Consider the following 18,998-nt stretch of genomic DNA (forward strand, 5'->3'; position numbering starts at 1 on the left):
GGAGTTATTCCAGCTGAACTGACATGGTGAAAGGCAGGGTACAGGATTTCAATCAATTACAGGTCAAATTGAGGCATTGATGTAAACATTTTAGGAATGACCAAGTCTTCTTATTTTTGTCATGCAGATGATAAAAGCACAGCAATTATTGTTAGGTACAAACCATTCATTCGCCATCTCCGATCGCTCGTGTGGTGTTTTAGTGAACTGCTCGCAGGAACGACGACTGTCTGCACTTATGGTCTTATTACTGTTTCAATGCCAAAATAAGAAATAAAAATGCATATTTTTTCCTAAATTTTGTCTTTTTAAAATTCTTTTTATTTGAGTTTTCTGTTGTTGTTGCTTCTGCTGCTTCAATCAACAACGCTTTCATTACTTTGACACGTGATGGTTGGGTCGACTGTTTTAAACAATACACTTAACTAGCCAAAAGCTACATTTTTCCATACCACTTACAGCCAGATACATTTTTTTTTTTCTTCTATAGCAGAGGTTTGCAAATGTTTTTGTCCAAGGGACCACCATAATAACCAAGAAGAAACTTGGGGACCACTGCTTTGGCAGAATATTAATTCATTTTGCACCAAAATAAGAAATCGATTTTATTTTTAAAAACATTACAATTATATCTTTTTTTTCACTTTTTTTTGGTTCTTGTATCACAAACAATTATTACAATTACAATTATTTTCTATTTCCAATTTCGCAGACCACCTGCAGTACTGCCACGGACCACTAGCCATCCGCGGACCACCGGTTGACCCCTGATGCAAAGGACTTGCGCTCTATATAGGGTCTTAAGGATTATTGCTCGGTTGAAGCAAATCTTTTTTAGTAGATATGAAGGAATGCAATACCCAAGCACTGAAATTTAAATGCATAGCCAATTATAATAGCTTGTTTCAAAGGTGTCTGTTGTCTAAATACGGTGCATTAGTCGTTCTTGTAAATATAAGAAATTGAAGAATTAATTATGAAGACAAGAAGATGACAACAAGGTCCGTATAGGAAGGAGAAGGACATTAAGACAAGTGAAATGACCATCACCCTTCACCTGCTCTCTCCCTTCTAGTTGCCTAGCAACCATCACAGACCCAACCCCATGCTTCAATGAAATCAGCCTCCCCTGATTTCTTGTTTGGCAAGAATGCTTTACAAAATCATTTCATGTGATAGTGCCCCCGAGGCAAGGACATCCATCGCATATAAAGCTGCCAGAGGGTCATAACCAGACCTATCATCCAAAACTGTAGAAGTACAGATAGATTAGTGTGTGGCAGAAGGGAGGAACATGTCTTTAGTCCATGACAGCAGAAGCAACAACAGACAATAACACCCCACCCCTGACTATCGGCCTGCTGGGTGAGGGGCCTGGTACTCGGGTAAAACGTACAAATACTGATTTGCCTTGTTTATCATTTTTTAAGTACTTACTGAAATCGTTTTAAAATGTTTTTTTTAATTCAAAAAAATACAAAAAGATGTTTTGAAAATTAAAAACAAACTCCACGCCAGTAGGCGGCGTCAATTCATATCATATGATGGTTGTCAACCGCCACTAAACCCAGAAGAAAAACAACAACGCGCATGCGTACCAGTGTGTGTACGGCGAAAATAAATGAGGAAATGCGGAGGCGTAGGATTCGTCTATACCCATTTTTTTAAAGATGCTATACCTCTTTGTAGTTTCAAATTATTTTAACAACGGTTGCGAGGCTTTGGTCTTTAGCTTGTTTTCAAGCTAGCCACTCAGCTGTCGCTATCACTTGTCATCAACTTCTTTTGTCTGGAGGCCCAAATGTTCACTGACTGTACCTCGGATAAAATGTCACTACGTTTTTGACATTTTTCTCCTTTAGTTCCTTCATGGAATATGACATGGGTGTATTTATTTCCACCTCCGACATTTTTAAACCAAAATAATTATTAACCTCGGACATGACTCATGGCGTCCTCCAAAGCCGATACCGGAGTAAGCAATGAGACCAATTGCTCGAAAGAAAATAATAGTAGCAGTTCCTTGGATGAAGCATCAAACAACCACCCTAGGTACTGCCTTGACGACCTGGTGAGCATCGCTACAGTAGGTAAGTTGCCAGTACATCTTAAAGGGATACATAAAAAATATGTCAGGACTAAAATCCCCCCACCCTCCTTTTTAAATAACCTCTCGTTTTTATAAGGTTTCTTTTGTTATGAGTGGCACACCGACTTTGGGTGCGTGGCTATTTTTCTTTTCTCCCCCATCTCAGCCTGTCCACGTCATAGATGGAAGGAGGCAAGCATGATCATGTTTCCTGGCCTGGTTTGTCACGTATTGTTGTCACCCAGTGTCTGAAACGGTGATAAATGTTTCCAATTCAGCCTGTGAAGATATAAAAGTCATCTGCACAATATTTGAGATCTATTGACATTTAAATTAACCATAAGCATACAATGGAAAACAGAAGGAAAACAGACAATGATTCTGAATGTTCAAATAGTTTCTTGTCGCTGCCCTGACTCCCACCAAGACATGGGGGATGGCATGGCCATATTACTCTTTTCCAAATGGCAAAATATAAAATTAGGCTTTTGGGACTTTCATCAGAAGTACTAGAGATGGCAATCCTCCAATGAGCTCTGTATAATAGTTTGCTTGCTTCTTTTCTCCCTTGTGTCCCTTTTGTTTAGGTACAGGAACTTTTGGGCGAGTATTCCTAGTTCGGGACAAGAAGAGCAGGACCTTCTATGCTCTGAAACAGATGAGGATCCCTGATGTGATCCGCCTGAAGCAGGAGCAGCACGTACACAACGAGAAAGCGGTTCTGAAAGAGGTCAACCATCCCTTCCTCGTTCGACTGTGAGTTTGTTCTTCAGGTTTCTACAAGATTTCATGGGTGGGAGAAACTTTCCAAAACATCAGAAGATAAGCTCTCATATTTGTGCTTTTATTTCTATCAACTTGTAACTTGATTTAGATCATTGTTATGAGGGCAGTGTTGTACTCTTATGATATGTGCATCGATGTGAACGTTTAAAAACTACATTTTACATAACTATTAAAAACGTGGACCCCTGTACAGTTAAAAAATCCAAACTGTGAATATGAAAACCAAACATAGTCATTCCTCGAAGCTCAATTGGAAGCCGATCAATTTGGAATCCAGTTTATTTGTAACGTTACTTGAGATGCACTGTGATACCTCACCAAAAATGAAACTAATGCATTGGGAAACCCCACTATCACGAAGAATCGTACAGTATGTTTATCCTGCCCTCTCTGATAACATGGTCATTTGATATTTAGAGCAGTCAAATGAGTTAAACGCCTTAATATTCAACCAAACCATATAATTTAGTTTTGCAGATTTCTGCTAGCTTAAAGCTAAAACAATGCAAAACGCTATGGAAAGTTACCATCAATGTTATCGTCAACCTTCAAACCATTGCTATTTTTATTACAAAACTTTCATCATCCATTTAAAAATCCTTTGAGCTTGCCAGACTTTGAAAAAGCCGAAAAATTTGTAGAGGATGCTTTAGCCAATAAACAGTAAATGTTTACCTTCCTCAGCATGCAATTAATATTTCCATCAAGCAGCACTGCCCTACTCTACCTAAAGGTTAAAAAAAAAAAAAAAAATACTAATCGCATCACACACAGGCTTCTTCAGCTCTCCTTTATCTCAAATAACAAAAGTAGCAATCAGTCTTTTCTAACTGTTTGCTTTGTTAACTTCAGTGTCACGATGATAATTAGCCTTTTATCCTTTGTATTAACAAATAAAACCTTGTGACATCATTTGTTATTCATCACAGGAGAACACTTATCAAACAAGTCGTTGTTGACATAACTACATAAATGATTGTGCACACATACAAAATTGCTGCCGCTCCTCTGTTAATGAAACAAAACCAATACAATGATATGGCTTCAAACTGACCAGAGTAATTGTCGGGTTCAACAACCTTAAACATCCATGACCACACAAAGAAAGAAAAGAAAATTAGCACCTCTGTATTTATTCTACATTTTTCATTTTGAGAGTTACATTTATCGAGTGTAACAAGCGTTCAGAAGGCCCCACTATTTGAGAAGCCATTTCCATCCATCCGTTTTTTCATACCCCTTTTCCCCACGGGGGTCGAGGGCATGCTGGAGCCTATGCCAGCAGTCTTCAGGCACACGGAGACGAACAACCATCCGCACTCGTACTCACACTTAGGGGCAATTTGGAGCATATCAAGCATATTTTGGGGATGTGAGAGGAAACCAGAGTATCCGGAGAAAACCCACGCAGGCGCGGAGAGAACATGCAAATTCCACACAGGGAGAGGCGAAGGTGGAATCAAACCTGCAACCTCTCAACTGTGAGGGGGACGTGCTAACCAATGCACCACCGTGCTGCCTTTGATTTGAGAAGCACTGAACTAAAATAGACCCACTTTTCATGCTGAATTGTAATGTTTGCAAATAAATCGAGCCAAGTTCAACGGTATTGAACTGTGTGGTTAAGTGATGCTCCGTAAACGTTTTCTAAAATGATCCAAAGGAAATGTCATATTGACTGTACACTTGACAAGATTTTCTTTTCTTTGTCAGGTTTTGGACGCACCACGACGACTGCTTCCTTTACATGCTGATGGACTACGTGCCCGGCGGCGAGTTATTCAGCTATCTTCGTAGCCGAGGGCGATTCAGTAACGCCACCGGTCTGTTCTACGCTTCGGAGATTGTCTGCGCAATCGAGTACCTCCACTCCAAAGACATAGTTTACCGGGACCTGAAGCCTGAGAACATCCTGCTGGACAGGGAAGGCCACATCCGCTTGACAGACTTTGGCTTTGCTAAGAAGCTTTCTGACAGGTACAGTCACTATCCATGTTTGCTATATTTCCTCCACACGCCAAAAAAAATAAAAAAAATGTTTGGTTTCATTTCATTCTGTTAAATAAAGAGGGAGCAAGTTGTATGATACAGACATAATGAAGAGTTTCACAAGTGACTGTAAACTGTAAAGGGTAAATCTAAAACATGGCTAACAGAATGTTGTAGAAGCCCGCCGTCATTTTTGTCTTTCTCTTTCGGAGTAGAACCTGGACTCTATGTGGCACCCCTGAGTATCTTGCTCCAGAAGTTATCCAGAGCAAAGGTCATTGCCGTGCAGTGGACTGGTGGGCTCTTGGCATTCTCATCTTTGAAATGTTGGCTGGGTGCGTACTGCTATAGACACACTACTCATTTTGAAGTCACAGCCACTGACGAAAACAAAGTCTAATGTAGAAACAGAAGCATTATGTTGAAATACCATGTGAATGTGTTTGCATGCTGCAAAAATTCGAGAAGCATTACACAGTTTAACATCAATTCTCATTCTGAGTCATTGTGCTGGGTGAGGTCAGCATGTGTACTGCGCAATATCCTCCCTCCCCCCTTAATATTTTCCTCAAAGTTTACTTTTAATGTATATTTTTTCATATATGACTAGATTTAAACAAGAGTGGTGTGTGATGAGCTGGTCACCTTCAAATCTTGTGTGCTCGCAACCAATGAAATGAAGTTCTTATTTCTTCTCTCCAGGCATCCACCCTTTTTTGATGACAATCCATTTGGAATCTACCAGAAGATCCTGGCGGGGAAACTGGATTTCCCACGGCATCTGGATTTCTACGTCAAGTAAGCTTTCATACATACAAGAAAAGCAGATCTTTTGCATCTCACCAAAGAATTTCCCATTGTACAAAATGTGAACATTTATTTTGTGGATTGTACTACTTGTATGTTTTTGTCACGTTGAAAATCACTATTGCATACAGTCAAATACATTTCTGGAGTAACTGATGACATGCTTTACTATACTTTTAGTGTGAAGTCAAAATAATATATAGAAGATTTCAATGCCATGTCAAAAATTCAAATACATAATTATTTCTGTGAACTGTATTGTGCGTGGTTTGCCACTAGGGGGTGCCTTGGTGCAGCAATCTAGGTGAAAATTTGACAGACTGATTATTTTCCACAGAGACCTAATCAAGAAATTTCTGGTAATTGACCGAGCCAGACGGCTGGGCAATATGAAGGTCAGTTCGGTTTTTCTCTAACTTTTTTGAACAACTAAAAACTATTACCATGTATAAAACTTCATATTTGCTATATTGACGTATTTGGGTTACACCATCATTGTATAAACAGTTCCTTGTCAATACAAGTTTATTTTTCTGAAAGCTGTAGAACTATTATGTAAAATTATGCAAATAAGAAAAAGCTGGTTATTTTTATCAGCGTGACGGCTCATTTATTGTTTTTGTTGTTGTTCAATTTGACTAGTGATTAAAACTTGAATTTCTTATTTCTCTCTAAATCAAGTTAGATGGATGTGCGTATTTCCAAAATTGAGCACATCTTTTTTTTTTTTTTTTTAAATGAAGTCGTTGGCAATTTCATATTAAATGCACGCCTTCTTTCTTTTACTTTAGAATGGAGCAGATGATGTGAAAAAGCACCGTTGGTTCAAGGCCATAGATTGGGAGACAGTTCCACTGAGAAAACTGAAAGTAAGTCATTTTGGAACGTTTGAATAGTTGGCTCAAAGAACCATATTGAGTCGTTTGAATTTAAAGATGCAAGACAAGTGGGAACATTGTCTTTTGATATGTTTAAGGAGCCCAGTGGCATGAAAGCTGAAATTTTAGAGGCGCAAGTAGAAAATGTAGGGGTGCACACTGTAAATGTTCACTTTTCCACTCAAGATCAGAATGATTTTAAACAATCATAAATAATTGATTAGTTGTCAAATTAAAAAAACGAGGTTAAATGAATTTGAATGAACTGCAGCTTGTAACTGGAACATTTATGGCTAACTCCACAGCCTCCAATAGTTCCCAAAGTTTCCCATGAGGGCGACACTACAAACTTTGAGGTTTATCCCAATGACGAATGGAAAAAAGACCCATCTGTTCCACCAAGAGACTTGGAGATCTTCAAAAACTTCTGACAACTCAGATAGAATGTTTTATTCATGGAAAAAGTACTTCACAAAGAACAAATGTTCAGGGAATACAGTGGACCCCCAGATGTTCACGGGTTGGCATCTGCAAATTGACAAATTCAGATTTTTTGGGCGCGTAATCTACAAACCGGATTCAGTTGAAGTTGGGAAATTGTGTAAATAAAAACAAAATACAATGATTTGAAAATCCTTTTCAACCTTTATTCAATTGAATACACTACAAAGACAACATATTTAACGCTCAAACTCATAAACTTTTCTTTTATTTTTCAAATCATAATTAACTTGGAATTTTCCCCCATGAATATTTGGCGTCTGCTGTATTGATATTCCTCAAAGTTGGCACGTTACAGCTCTTTGTCTCCCTTTAAATCCTAATGAGTCATGCTTTAACCATCATACCACAAACAGGCTTTTTATACTCTGGTCAACTGTCTGTTTTTTGTTGTCAATTTTTATTATTATTATTATGAATCTTTCTGAGCCTAAACATGCAAGAAAAAAAAAAACAAGACTGTTACTTTCTACTTTTTAAAACGTTTGTATTTCATTGCAATGGCCTATTACTGTCTGACCTCTGAACCCTGTGACTTCTTGGCCAGAAGCAAGTATTACTGGAAAATACAACTTTTTTTTGTTTACAAAAGGCAGCAAAAAGGTGCCTTATGTTTTTGCTACTTCATAATTTCACTTGAAATGTGTCCTCAACTTCTCATTGTGGCGTGACTCAGAATAAAATAATTGAAAAAGGAGTTGTTTTAAGCTGCTCATGGTTCTCTGTTCTCCATCCAGTATTGCTTTCTCTGTTACTTTGGTCTCAGTGGTCATCATAAGTGATATTAGAACAAGGTAGCAGTGCTCCAAACAATGCATACTATATTCCATTTTAAAATATCTGTTACTTGACCACAACCAAATGAGAGAGGGTAGGAACAAAATTTGTACATATAGAATGTTCTTAAAATACTAAACCCAACATGCCAAAAGTATTCGCTGTGATTCACTTTTTCTACATTTCACTGTTAGAAAATATAAAAATGAGTTTATTTTTTTCCTCAAAATTTTACACCTAATGAATGACATGACAAAAACAATCTTTGAAGTGTATGCAAATTTCCAGCCATGTCTTTGAAAAAAAAACGTAACCAAATGAAATAGGGGAAAAAGGTTAGCGTTGAATACTTGGGGAAAAAAATTCCGATTCTTAGCAATTGCAAACAGACTTTGACAAAGACATACTGACTCAATTGTTTGCCTCTGTCACAGAATTGTGAGCACTGAAAATGGGAATGTTGTTTTCAATTCTGCGTACTTTTTAAAATACAGAACTCAAAATGCATTTCTGATTTGAATGGTTTCATCGCAATGAATCATTTCCACTTTGATATTACAAATTCTAAGGGGCTGAACAAAATTTTTGTTGTGATATAAACAACTGTATCAATGACTGCTGTCAAATATCCGAATCTTAAAATGTATTCGACACGCAGGTTTAATATTGAAAACAAATGCAAATCTCTCCCTCCACTTTTAATTCCAAACATGAACAAACAAATGACATTCACACATGAAAATACAGAAGCACACCGACTTATGAATTTAATTCCATGACTGAGCTTGTGATAAAGCTCCCCCCCCTCCCAAAATCCCCCAAACATCTGAACAACAATCAGCAAACTCAAACGCCGAATATGATACCGATGTAACAACAAAATACAATTGTCCTCCATTTCTACATGAGTAATCACAAAACAAAAACAACCTGCACCAAGAACAGGGGCGGAGCTACGTGATGGGCCCAATGATTTGATTCTCTGGAAATTTGATTCTTTGGAGCAGATAATTATTTCTTTATTATTATTATTTCTTCCATTTCCTCACAATCACGAGGCACTTGGATACTCTGCCACCATACATTTAGACTGACTGTCTATCTAAAACCAAAACTATTGAGCTGCATGCAAAATATCAAAGTATCATTCAAGAGTAAACTATTTTAAACTTGTAGCAAGCATTAATTAAGATTTGCACTTAACGCACAATCAATATGACTGAGAAGAATTAGCAAGAAAATCAGTGCATGAAATGATTTCATTTAAATCAAAGTACGTGAAAAGCAAAGAAACTGGTAAATCTAACTGAGCAAAACATTGCTTTTTACTCTTATATGAAAAATTGTCTCGCTATTATTATTATTAGTGTGTTGGGGGAGGTTGATAAACATGCATTTTATTTCATGAAACTAACTGGGCAATAATTTGCGACGTCTCCACATTGTGCAAATGTGATTTATCATTCAAAGTACATTTGAGTGGTTGTGGTACCCCGGCCCACCCCATTGAAAAAGTTCTGGCTCCGCCCCTGTTTTTCAATACTTCTATTATTTATCAAAACAAAACGAAAACAAATCACACACCAAAAAAAAAAATGATGACACATAACATTGGGACAATAACAAAAAAGTACAACACGATTTTCTGAAATGACAGCTTCAGAAGTGTTACCATTACATGATAAAGCCACTAAAATGTATCCGCCAAGATTAAAAAAAGCCAAACATCAAGCAGCAGAAATATCAGAGACGATACTATGGTACAAAGAAACACGGATACTTTAATTGTCGTTCCGTCAAGGAGGCTTGTTTTTTTGCGGAGAAGGTGCTGGGCTGTCTAGGACGTCCTGAGCAAGTTGCTGTAAACTGAATTCAAGAAAAAAAAAAAAAAAGATCAGAGTGAAGTTTGAATGTGATTGGTGAATTCTGAAGGCAGCCCAGTGATAAGAGCTTATCTCACTTGCTTGTTTCTAACTTCACCTCCCTAAAAAATGTTTTGGTCTGGTTTTGAAATGATTTGTCCAATTTGTTTGCGTATTTGATCAGAGGTGTGCAGACTTTTTCTATCCATTGTTCATACGAGTAGCGTACATTTGTGAGTCATAAGGAAGTGAAAAATGGTTTGGCAGTAAATTCATCCTAAAATAACCTACCTTGAGGGTTAGACTGCGTAGGATGTGATTTACCACTTTCTGGGTCAGCGCCTGCTCACAAAATGTTTCATTTAGCCATCATTGTCTTTGAAGATTGGAACCAGGTCAGACCGAAACGGTATGCAAGTAAGTAATCCGGGCTACGTACCTCCCTGTATTTTGAAACACAGTTTTTTCTTCTGATAAGCAAAGTAACTAGACGCCGCTCCTAAAAGAGCCACCCCGATGGCGCTGACGATTCCCCCGATTGCTCCGGAACTGGCCTCTGCGGGACAAATGATAATTCCACACAGTAAGCAACATCTGAGTTGTTTGAATTTACATTGACTTGATAACTATCATAGAATATGATGACAACACAGTCCTCGACCCAGTCAGACCTTGACTTAAAAAAAAAATACAAAATGATCATAATCTGCCAAGGTACATCCTATTAAAAAGCAGACGACATATCACTTCTGGAAAAATATGTCAAATGTTTAAAAGACACCGTCTTACTTGATGAGTTGATCGCAGTCAGATGTTTGCATTTATATAAAATGAACTTTTGATCGATTAACTCTTTCAGTGCCAACAGTTTTTAAAGCAGCCCCATATTGGCAGCCATTAGAGAGTTTTTGGGATGATCTTTTAGCACCCACAGAATGTTGTGTTCTGGACCCAAGCTATCAAAAGAAACAGTAGACTCTTGAAAACTTTCTGTTTCTATCTTTTTGATGCCCAAACCCGTCGGACTTCCCGCTTGTTGGCTTGTCCCTCCCTCGTGGACATTACATGAGCCACGACTTCCCCCGTGCAATGCATGCCCAGCTATTTGATAACGAACAAAGGCACTCTTGACAACTACTTGTTATTGTTGGCTATGATGAGAATGTGCTCGGTCGGGTGTGTCTTGATATGTTGACATGAGGTGGTGACAGAAAAAAAACACGCAACTGTGATTATTGTTGTCAGTTGGTAGGTACTTTATTGATTCCAACGAAACGCCCGCTCGCTTTAACCATCCTGTCACGTGTGGTGACTTTCATTTTACAAAGAAGCAACCAAAATAATGTTCCTTAGAAAACGATTCACGCTACCTCGTAAACAAAAAGACAGCTCTACAGCTACGGACACACCCGTCAACATGCAAGCCACGATATTCAGATCATCAGGCAGGAAAGAACACTCGGAAATCAATCCTACAAGCCTCCTGAGCTAAACAACGCACAACCGAGTCCATTTCCATGTGACTTCCTTTAGATTGTCATATCGGATTCAAGTAACTTACTAAAAGATGTAAACGTCAAGTAGAAAAACAAATCATTTTCAGGGCATAGCCTGCACAAGCTCCAAGAGCCTCTCTAAGAGCGGTACTAAGGTCTTTTTTATATTGGACATCCACATAATGATTTCCTCAGGTATGTTACAATTTAGCATCTTCAGGATTTGTCGCCACGGAAGGTCGGGATCTGCAACAACACAAAATTGCAGCATAGTTTTAGCCAGACAGACTAGACCAGGAGCCTCGATCCTTTCTTAAAGTTGCAAAAGCAAAAACCATGGCCTTGGAAGTCAAGGAGGTCTCCTCCTCACTGTTCCCTGCCCATCCATTCAAAGCCCAAACTTCAAGTGGCACGTATTGACCTTGCCCTCTGCGGCTGGCAAGCTTAAGCTGCCATTCAAAGTAAAAAACAGTGCTACCTTGACATACAAGTTGAACACATGACCAAGCCTCAGTTTACTTCTGCGCCCAATATGCAGCCCCCCGAAACCACCACAAACACGTACAGAAACATACAAAGCACTGTATTTTCTGCTCGTAAGCACAAACTGAGCTTTGTACCTTTAAGGGGATGTGGCCTGGTGACTAACATCACAAAGATGGTCGCTTAATCTCTGTGTGAACATCAGTCAGGAGTTTGTAAGTGTTGTCATTTGCTATTTGTATGTCTGTGCAGCTCAATCAATAATTAAAGGTGCTTCGGCGACTATGACGCTCCCCTTTTTTCCCACATAACTCAAGTAGCTCATTTTGCTATTGTGTGTATGTCCTTTAGAAATAATTTGATGTGACATTTCCAAACCGTTTCATCATCAAATCCATTCTCCACTGGTAGGATAAAGCTTAGACCAAACCTAAAAACCTCAAATGCTCGCTTCGCATTAAATTATGACCACAGCGACCAAAACAGCTCTAAGCAGCGACGGTACACAGTCTTCAAACAGGAAATGTGATTCATGGGCACAAGGGGGGGATTTTATGATGCCAGCATAAGTCACAAGTTACCAAGACAAAAAGCGGAAAGGTAGAAGTCGAAAATAACGTTACCTTGAGGCTTATCAGCACCACCTGAAAAGATAACAAAAGAATTATTCTTTTACTGTCGAGTGAATGACTTTTGTAGATGTTGTTTGCAGTGATATACATACAACTGACTGACATCTAGTATAGCTAAGTAAGCTAACCAGTGAGGATTACTTTATCTCCATGGCAACGCTATTTCTACTCCTCCTTCTGGACGTTACAATCACAAAGATCTGATCTTGAAACAACAATTGAGCTATTCAAACGCTCTATGGTTTTAATTTTTATAATCACAAACACAAAGAAATGAGGCAAAGCCTTAAATAACTATTCAAACAACCAAGTTTGGGAAGTTGTGTATGATGAGCGGGTGGTCGGATGTGCACGCGTGCTGTGCGTGATTTGACGGAACAACTTTGTCACACTTTGACATGAGTACTTTTGACTGGGACGCTACCTGCAAAAAGTTATTATTATATTGCAAGATTTAACATACCTCCACGATTATAGTTAGAATCTCCGGAACGCCCTATGATTAAAACAAAGTATGTTAGGCATTCAAATACAAAAAAAAAAAAAATCTAGCATTAGGTATACTAAAAATGTCAAACGTTCGCAGAAGATGTCTTACCGTCATCAGGGTTGTAGTTTCCACCATCACTTATGTCAAGTAAGTCATTGTCACCAAAGTTACCACCCCCTATGTGGAAAATTCCAAAGGATCATATTGAAGACAAAAAAAAGTACTTGCTATGCACAAAGCATGTCAATGAAACAAAGTGAAATCAAGTCGACAATTTTCAAACTTACCTCCACCGCGGTTTGGTGGTTTGACCACAGGTTTGTCAGGTTTAGGATTTGGGTCTTAAACAAAGAGAAGAGAGAAAATGACCTGAGGAAAACGCTCTCACAACACATTTCAAGGAAAAAAGCGCTCGTCAGGTTCACAAATGTCTGTTAAGTCGGGGCTTTTAACTCATTCACTGCCATTGACGGCTATAGACGTCAAAGATTCATTTTAACTGGACTGGCAGTGAATGAGTTAATGGTTCACTTGAACTGTTCTTTTCAAAACATGTAATTCATGTGAGAGGTCCCACCAGTTTTGCGAAACAGATAATAATGTTTTCCTTCGACATTGGGACAATGATCTCTGAAGGTTATTGAACAAGCATTACCTGGTTTTAGAGCGTCGTCGAGATCAAATCCAAAGCCTTCTGCATACAAAAATACAAGTTTGAGAGATGCAAAAGTTCAGGCTGTTTGCTATTCTAATCATTTTTCAAAGAAAAAAAAAAAAAAAAGACGACCAAATCTACCAGAATCTCCAGTATTCTTTGGCTTCTCAGGTTCTGGTTCATCTTGAAAAGAAAAATACAGACAACGTATAAGCTTTACTTTAACCAATACTTTTTTACTGTGAGTTTTTTGTGCAATTATAAATAAAGGAAATTAGAAGGAAAATGATTAAAGTTTCCAATGATGAATTAAAAATTGGCTATGAGCTAATGCTAAAATTAGCTCTCTGTGTAAAGAAAAGGCAGGGGCAGCACCCATAGACAAATGAATGTCTTTTTAAGTACTCACTGTAAAAATCTGCAATACGTTTTAGGATGCATTCTGCCATCACGTTATTTTGGTTTTGTTTATTGAGTTAACGTTACACCTAAAAAAAAAAAATCTGCATATACAACAAAAACTTGAAGGTCTAGTTGGAGTGATTTTAAATCAATAATGTAATTTTACCTGGTCCTAAGGCATTGAAAAGGTCCAGACCATCTGTGGGGAGACAAGAAGAATAGTTAAAATATTAGTTTGGGGTAGCAACAGAAAAACAAAAATAATAATTTATCCATTAGGGTTTCACATAAATTGAGGCGTAGAACACTCAAGACTTGTCATTAATGATTTGAGTTGGAAATGGATGTGCAATATTTTTACAAATGACAGCCCAGGAAAATCTTTGACACAACTTGAACACTCGAATAATGTCCGCCCAGCAAATACTGCTGTATATGATATTGTAAAGGTAACAAAATAAAAAGGACACCGTCACAACATCCGTACCATTAAGATACTTTTATGCGCTTGCTTTTGTGAATACACGCAAGGATAATAATTAGCCGATTTTGATGTGTCAAATAGGTAGCGCATGGAAAATAGGCAGCTCACTAAAGATTTACTTGCTTGTCACACAGATTGGATGGGGAGATTTCCCAGAAAGTAACATTTCTGTCATATGTCCGTCCACTTTAAATACAAAGCCATCATAATAAATCATTAAGCTTGCTAATGTCAAAAAAAGTATGCAAACCATCTAGATTAGTATTGTCTGGGGCTTTTGGTTGCTCTTTTGGTTTTGGTGGTGTTGGGTCTAGAAAAAAACAGAGAAAAAGTGTTGGGAATCGTTTTTTCACTCCATATAGACACTTGTAACAGAAACAACATTTCTATACAAATTGCTCACAGGTCTTTTGAGCTCTGATTAACAAACTATGAAAATAACATTCTAATTATTAACAACAATTTACCTTAAATTGGCATAAATGTCCATATTATATAATTGACTGAAATATAATGTATCAAATATTCTCCCCAGGACTACTCACCTACGTCATCGAGAGCATCAAACAGGTCAAATCCTGTATGAAAGACAGAGAACAATTTCGGATTACATTTATGCTGGTTCTACACTTTTCTCCTCTCATTAATGAGAATTACTTTTTGAACCCAAGCACAACCATTACAACCACAAAGTCATCAAGATCAAAATAATAAAGTTTGCTATATTTTGTCCAAACATATGTGCCAATATGAACTTTGACCCCCAACCCCAATGCCCTAATCTTAACCAAATAAAAAGACACTTCACAAAGCGTGACAACAATATCTGGCTGTAGTTATTGCAGCAAGAGGTTCTGCAGTTTGATTCATTTATTTTAGTCTCTGCCAGTTTGCAGTTTGCTGATTTGGTGCCATTTCCAACCTGACAACAGGAGCCCAAAGCAGTTGACAAAATCAGACCATCCTAGAAGACGTTATGAGCAACTCTGGCTTCTATTGAATGTTTTTTCATGCAGAGCCACTTTGGTGAGTCTTCATAAGTGCTTTCCTCTTCCACGCAAGCTTTGAATGACGGAACAGTTTGTGGGTCAAATGCTTTTGTTAATGGAGAGCGAGCAGAGTTGCATTATTTATCATGAAAGCTTTATGCAGAGTTTATTACTTTATACTAAGTCATGATTGTTTTTTTACATTTGAAATGTTTGAGTTTTTATTATTTTCAAGTAAACTGATTGAAACGTGAAATCATTTATACGCAATTTATCAATGCGGACTATCTACTGTTTGTTATGAATGTTGTTTTTGTTACTGAGATTCTTTGCAAGATAGGCAACATAAAGCTAATTGTGTTTCAAGTAAAAAAAAAAACATCAGTCTATATCCATGTGCATTTATATACATTTAATCATATAATTTCTTTAGAGTTTATTAGACTAGTATAGCCAAGTCTAAAAAATGACATCCGAAATCATCCTTTTTTTTCTGTGTGCTATGGATAATTCTAACCCAGCATGCAGTGTTTGCCATTCGGGACATGGGAGGAAAACCTACGCAAGCATGGCATGCAAACTTCCAACAGGAAGGGCAGATATCTCGACAATCACGACTGTGGGACATCTGTGCTAACCACTACTGCTTCCTTTAGAAACATATGGGAGCATTAAAAATACCCTAACCTTTATACTTGATGTAGTTTTCCATGACAGGTCCCAGAGAAGAAACTCTCTGAGACTCAGGAAAGAAGACCTTACGGACGCAACTGTCACAGAAGTCCAAAGCATCAAAGCAAAGCTCCAGAAACATGAACTTCGACTGTAACGTTTTGAGAAACAGAAAGAGGTATTTGCTTCAGTGTATTTTGTCCTGATTTTGGGACTATTGTGTCATGTCACATTGTGAATGTGATATTTGTGGTTTTCACTCTTTGATGAATGCACATGGTGTCAGATGACACAAATGTGCAAATCAAGTGAAGCACTCGTCTGAAAATGGGGTCACCAATGTAGTGCCAGTGGGTACTAAGTAGGACCACATTAGTAAGTAACCTGCAGGCTTGTTCTAAAAATATTGGGAAAATGATTTCTTTCAGAATGTTATAGAAGAGACAATTTGAAAATGTGAACATCGGCGATGATATATAGAAAAAAGAAGTTGCATGGATACAGTATATGTTTCCTTATTATTATGAGAACTCAGTCACGTGACCAATCCACTCACATAAATAAATATTAATAATAACATAAGTACACATAACATTAATTTCAGACATGTGCATGGAACTGGGAGCCCTTTGCATTGGGCATTGGAAGTAGCTTCAAAAAGGTCACGTCTAGTCTAAGCTACAATATTTAATTTACTTTGACGTTTCTTAAATAAAACAAGACGATCACATCGTAATCAAAAGTAATTTTGCAGTAAAAAAAAAAAAGAACATTAGGAAACACCCGCGCTCTAGACTGAGGTAATAAGTACAGTATTTTTACTTTTTTTTCCATTACGTCAATTTCCAAAGATTTAGTCATGGTGTCTGGATCATAATTGCAATAATAGTACTGCGCACTTTATAATAAGTAATAACAGTTTTTTTAAGGTAGGGTGTTAAGTTTAAGCTAAATCTAATCAACGCAACTTTCATGTGAGACGATGACTCAGAATCCCCGTGCAAAGAGAGGCAGTTTGGGGAACTCTCGAAATAATAGTTGCTTGGCGACCACTGTGGCCGTATAGCATAAGAATACCGAAAGACTGATTATCTCCATTTTCAAACAAGAATTATGCAATCACGACACAAAAACGGGGGTGAAACTTGCCATCCTCCGTCAATGCCCCAGTCACCAGGAGAAGTAAAGCGGGTAGCAAGCAAAACTTCATCTTGACAGAATAAAAAAAAAAGTATTCGCTCCTGAGTTTTTCGGTCTCCAGACAGGAAAGAAAGTTACATGAAAATGAGGTATATGGTTCGAGAGCGTTCCAATGTGCGTGTTTAGCTCGGGGATATTTCAGGGAACAGCGCAGGAGAGAACACGACTGCTCTGTGGTATCCAGTTACAAAAGCTCTCATGAGTCAACTTGGTACCAGATCAACTGGGTGTGGCGGGGCGTTTCTCCAAAAGAAAACATGTTCACTTTGTGTGACTAATTAAATGACTCATCCAACTGAGCAGGACAATACTTTATATATTTTTTTTAAATATATATATATATAAAGAGGAATTGAGAAAGTGTCAAGACTCAGTCGAGCATTATGAAAAGTTACAATCGCGGCTAGTGCGGAGCGGCTGCTTTCACGTTAACCTCTACTCCCATCTAGTGCATGCAAGGTGAATTACATTTGGAATGTTTTTGTGATTGAAAACGTCAACAAGTGATAAGTGTGAAATGTAAAACGGTACACAAGATATTTGCGCAACGGGTTGAGTTAACAAACGATCAGGGTGAACCAGTGTACGAACGCTCTCGAAGCGGCTGACTGTGAGGGTGTGTTCGAACACGCCGCAAGTCATTCATCTACTTAACATACAGTCAGGGCGCCATTTGCAGCATTTAAAGTCCATCCATTTTCCGTACCGCTTGTCTCCACGGGGGGGCGCGAGCGTGCTGGAGCCTATCCCAGCAGTCATCAAACAGGAGGCCGGGGACAACCTGAACCGGTTGCCAGCCAATCACAGGGCACACAGAGACGGACAACCATCCGCGCTCGCACTCACACCTACGGGCAAATTGGAGTGCTCAATCGGCCTACCGTGCATGTTTTTGGGATGTGGGAGAAAAACGATGCCCGGAGTAAACCCACGCTGGCACGGGGAGAACATACAAATTCCACACAGGGATGGCCGGAGGTGGAATCAAACCTGCACCATCCAAACTGTGAGGTGGACTTGCTAAACAGTGCACCCGCCCGCAGTTGAAGTTGTGTTGGGAATTCTTTATTAACGTGGATAAACCCCTTAGAATTAAACATCTCGTTTATGAAAGAATCAAATCGAATTTTGTGTCTGATTAATTTGATGACTTCATACAGGAAAACCCCATGGAAATTAAAAACAAGATAGCTGACCACCATGTTCATTGAACATGTCACCAGACCATCCTGTGGAAAGGGGATTTCTCATTTGTACCAAGTGATCAATAAACTTTTCTATGAGCACTTCAGAAACTGTTGATAGTATCTTTACCATCAAACATATCTAATATACCCTGAGGGAAAAAAGAAATAACATTTGGAAACTCCTGAGCGGTTGGTTACAAAGGAATTCTTTGTGGTAAGTTTGTTCAGCATCGTAATCTTCCATTTGACGCCTTCATTTTCTCCAGGAAACATTTTTTTCGCTTACCCTGAAGATAACGCTGTGTCATCCTGAGTACAGTGCTTTTTCTAACCGGTGACCCTGAAAGTGAATGCATGTATTAGGGATGGGAATCTTCACCATCAAAGCCTTACACATCTCGATACACTGCCAACGATTCGATGCATTCACCATTGATGGAATTGCCAATGATGCAATACGATTCTCCCATTTCCTGCGATACAGTACGATTTCATTTTAAAACAATGCGATCCAATGCGATACGATACGGTGCAACCGGATCATACAGGTCGTATCGATTTTACGATGGATATCAGTAATCTTTCCAATCCTAGTATGTATGTATGTATGTATGTATGT

At 38.4% G+C, this 18,998-nt stretch overlaps 2 protein-coding genes across 4 annotated transcripts; one reads left to right on the plus strand and one right to left on the minus strand.

Moving 5' to 3' along the window:
* The first annotated feature begins 1,586 nt into the window (after positions 1–1,586).
* prkx (protein kinase X-linked) lies at positions 1,587–8,310 on the plus strand. The gene is made up of 8 exons (XM_085936110.1): positions 1,587–2,090; positions 2,677–2,845; positions 4,589–4,852; positions 5,080–5,199; positions 5,567–5,662; positions 6,009–6,066; positions 6,463–6,540; positions 6,855–8,310. Exons 1-8 carry the CDS (start codon positions 1,949–1,951, stop codon positions 6,978–6,980), a joined length of 1,053 nt encoding a protein of 350 aa, XP_085792236.1. The 5' UTR covers positions 1,587–1,948; the 3' UTR covers positions 6,981–8,310.
* Positions 8,311–8,510: 200 nt separating this feature from the next.
* On the minus strand, positions 8,511–17,394 carry cd99 (CD99 molecule). 3 transcript variants are annotated; one of them, XM_085936444.1, is made up of 13 exons: positions 17,142–17,394; positions 14,877–14,909; positions 14,582–14,641; positions 14,014–14,046; positions 13,587–13,628; positions 13,446–13,481; positions 13,078–13,131; positions 12,899–12,967; positions 12,764–12,796; positions 12,292–12,312; positions 10,129–10,245; positions 9,981–10,031; positions 8,511–9,693 (listed from the first exon to the last, which is right to left on the minus strand). In XM_085936444.1, exons 1-13 carry the CDS (start codon positions 17,200–17,202, stop codon positions 9,665–9,667), a joined length of 639 nt encoding a protein of 212 aa, XP_085792570.1. In that variant the 5' UTR covers positions 17,203–17,394; the 3' UTR covers positions 8,511–9,664. The 3 variants fall into 3 exon arrangements, with proteins under 3 accessions (XP_085792570.1, XP_085792490.1, XP_085792652.1); XM_085936364.1 differs by having other exon boundaries at positions 13,446–13,484; XM_085936526.1 differs by lacking the exons at positions 8,511–9,693; positions 9,981–10,031; positions 10,129–10,245 and adding an exon at positions 10,252–11,431 and having other exon boundaries at positions 13,446–13,484.
* Between the last annotated feature and the right edge of the window lie 1,604 nt (positions 17,395–18,998).

The sequence above is a fragment of the Syngnathus leptorhynchus genome, chromosome 1 (genome assembly GCF_054491065.1).
Source record: "Syngnathus leptorhynchus isolate UIUO chromosome 1, UIUO_Slep, whole genome shotgun sequence".
NCBI classification, from domain to species: domain Eukaryota; kingdom Metazoa; phylum Chordata; class Actinopteri; order Syngnathiformes; family Syngnathidae; genus Syngnathus; species Syngnathus leptorhynchus.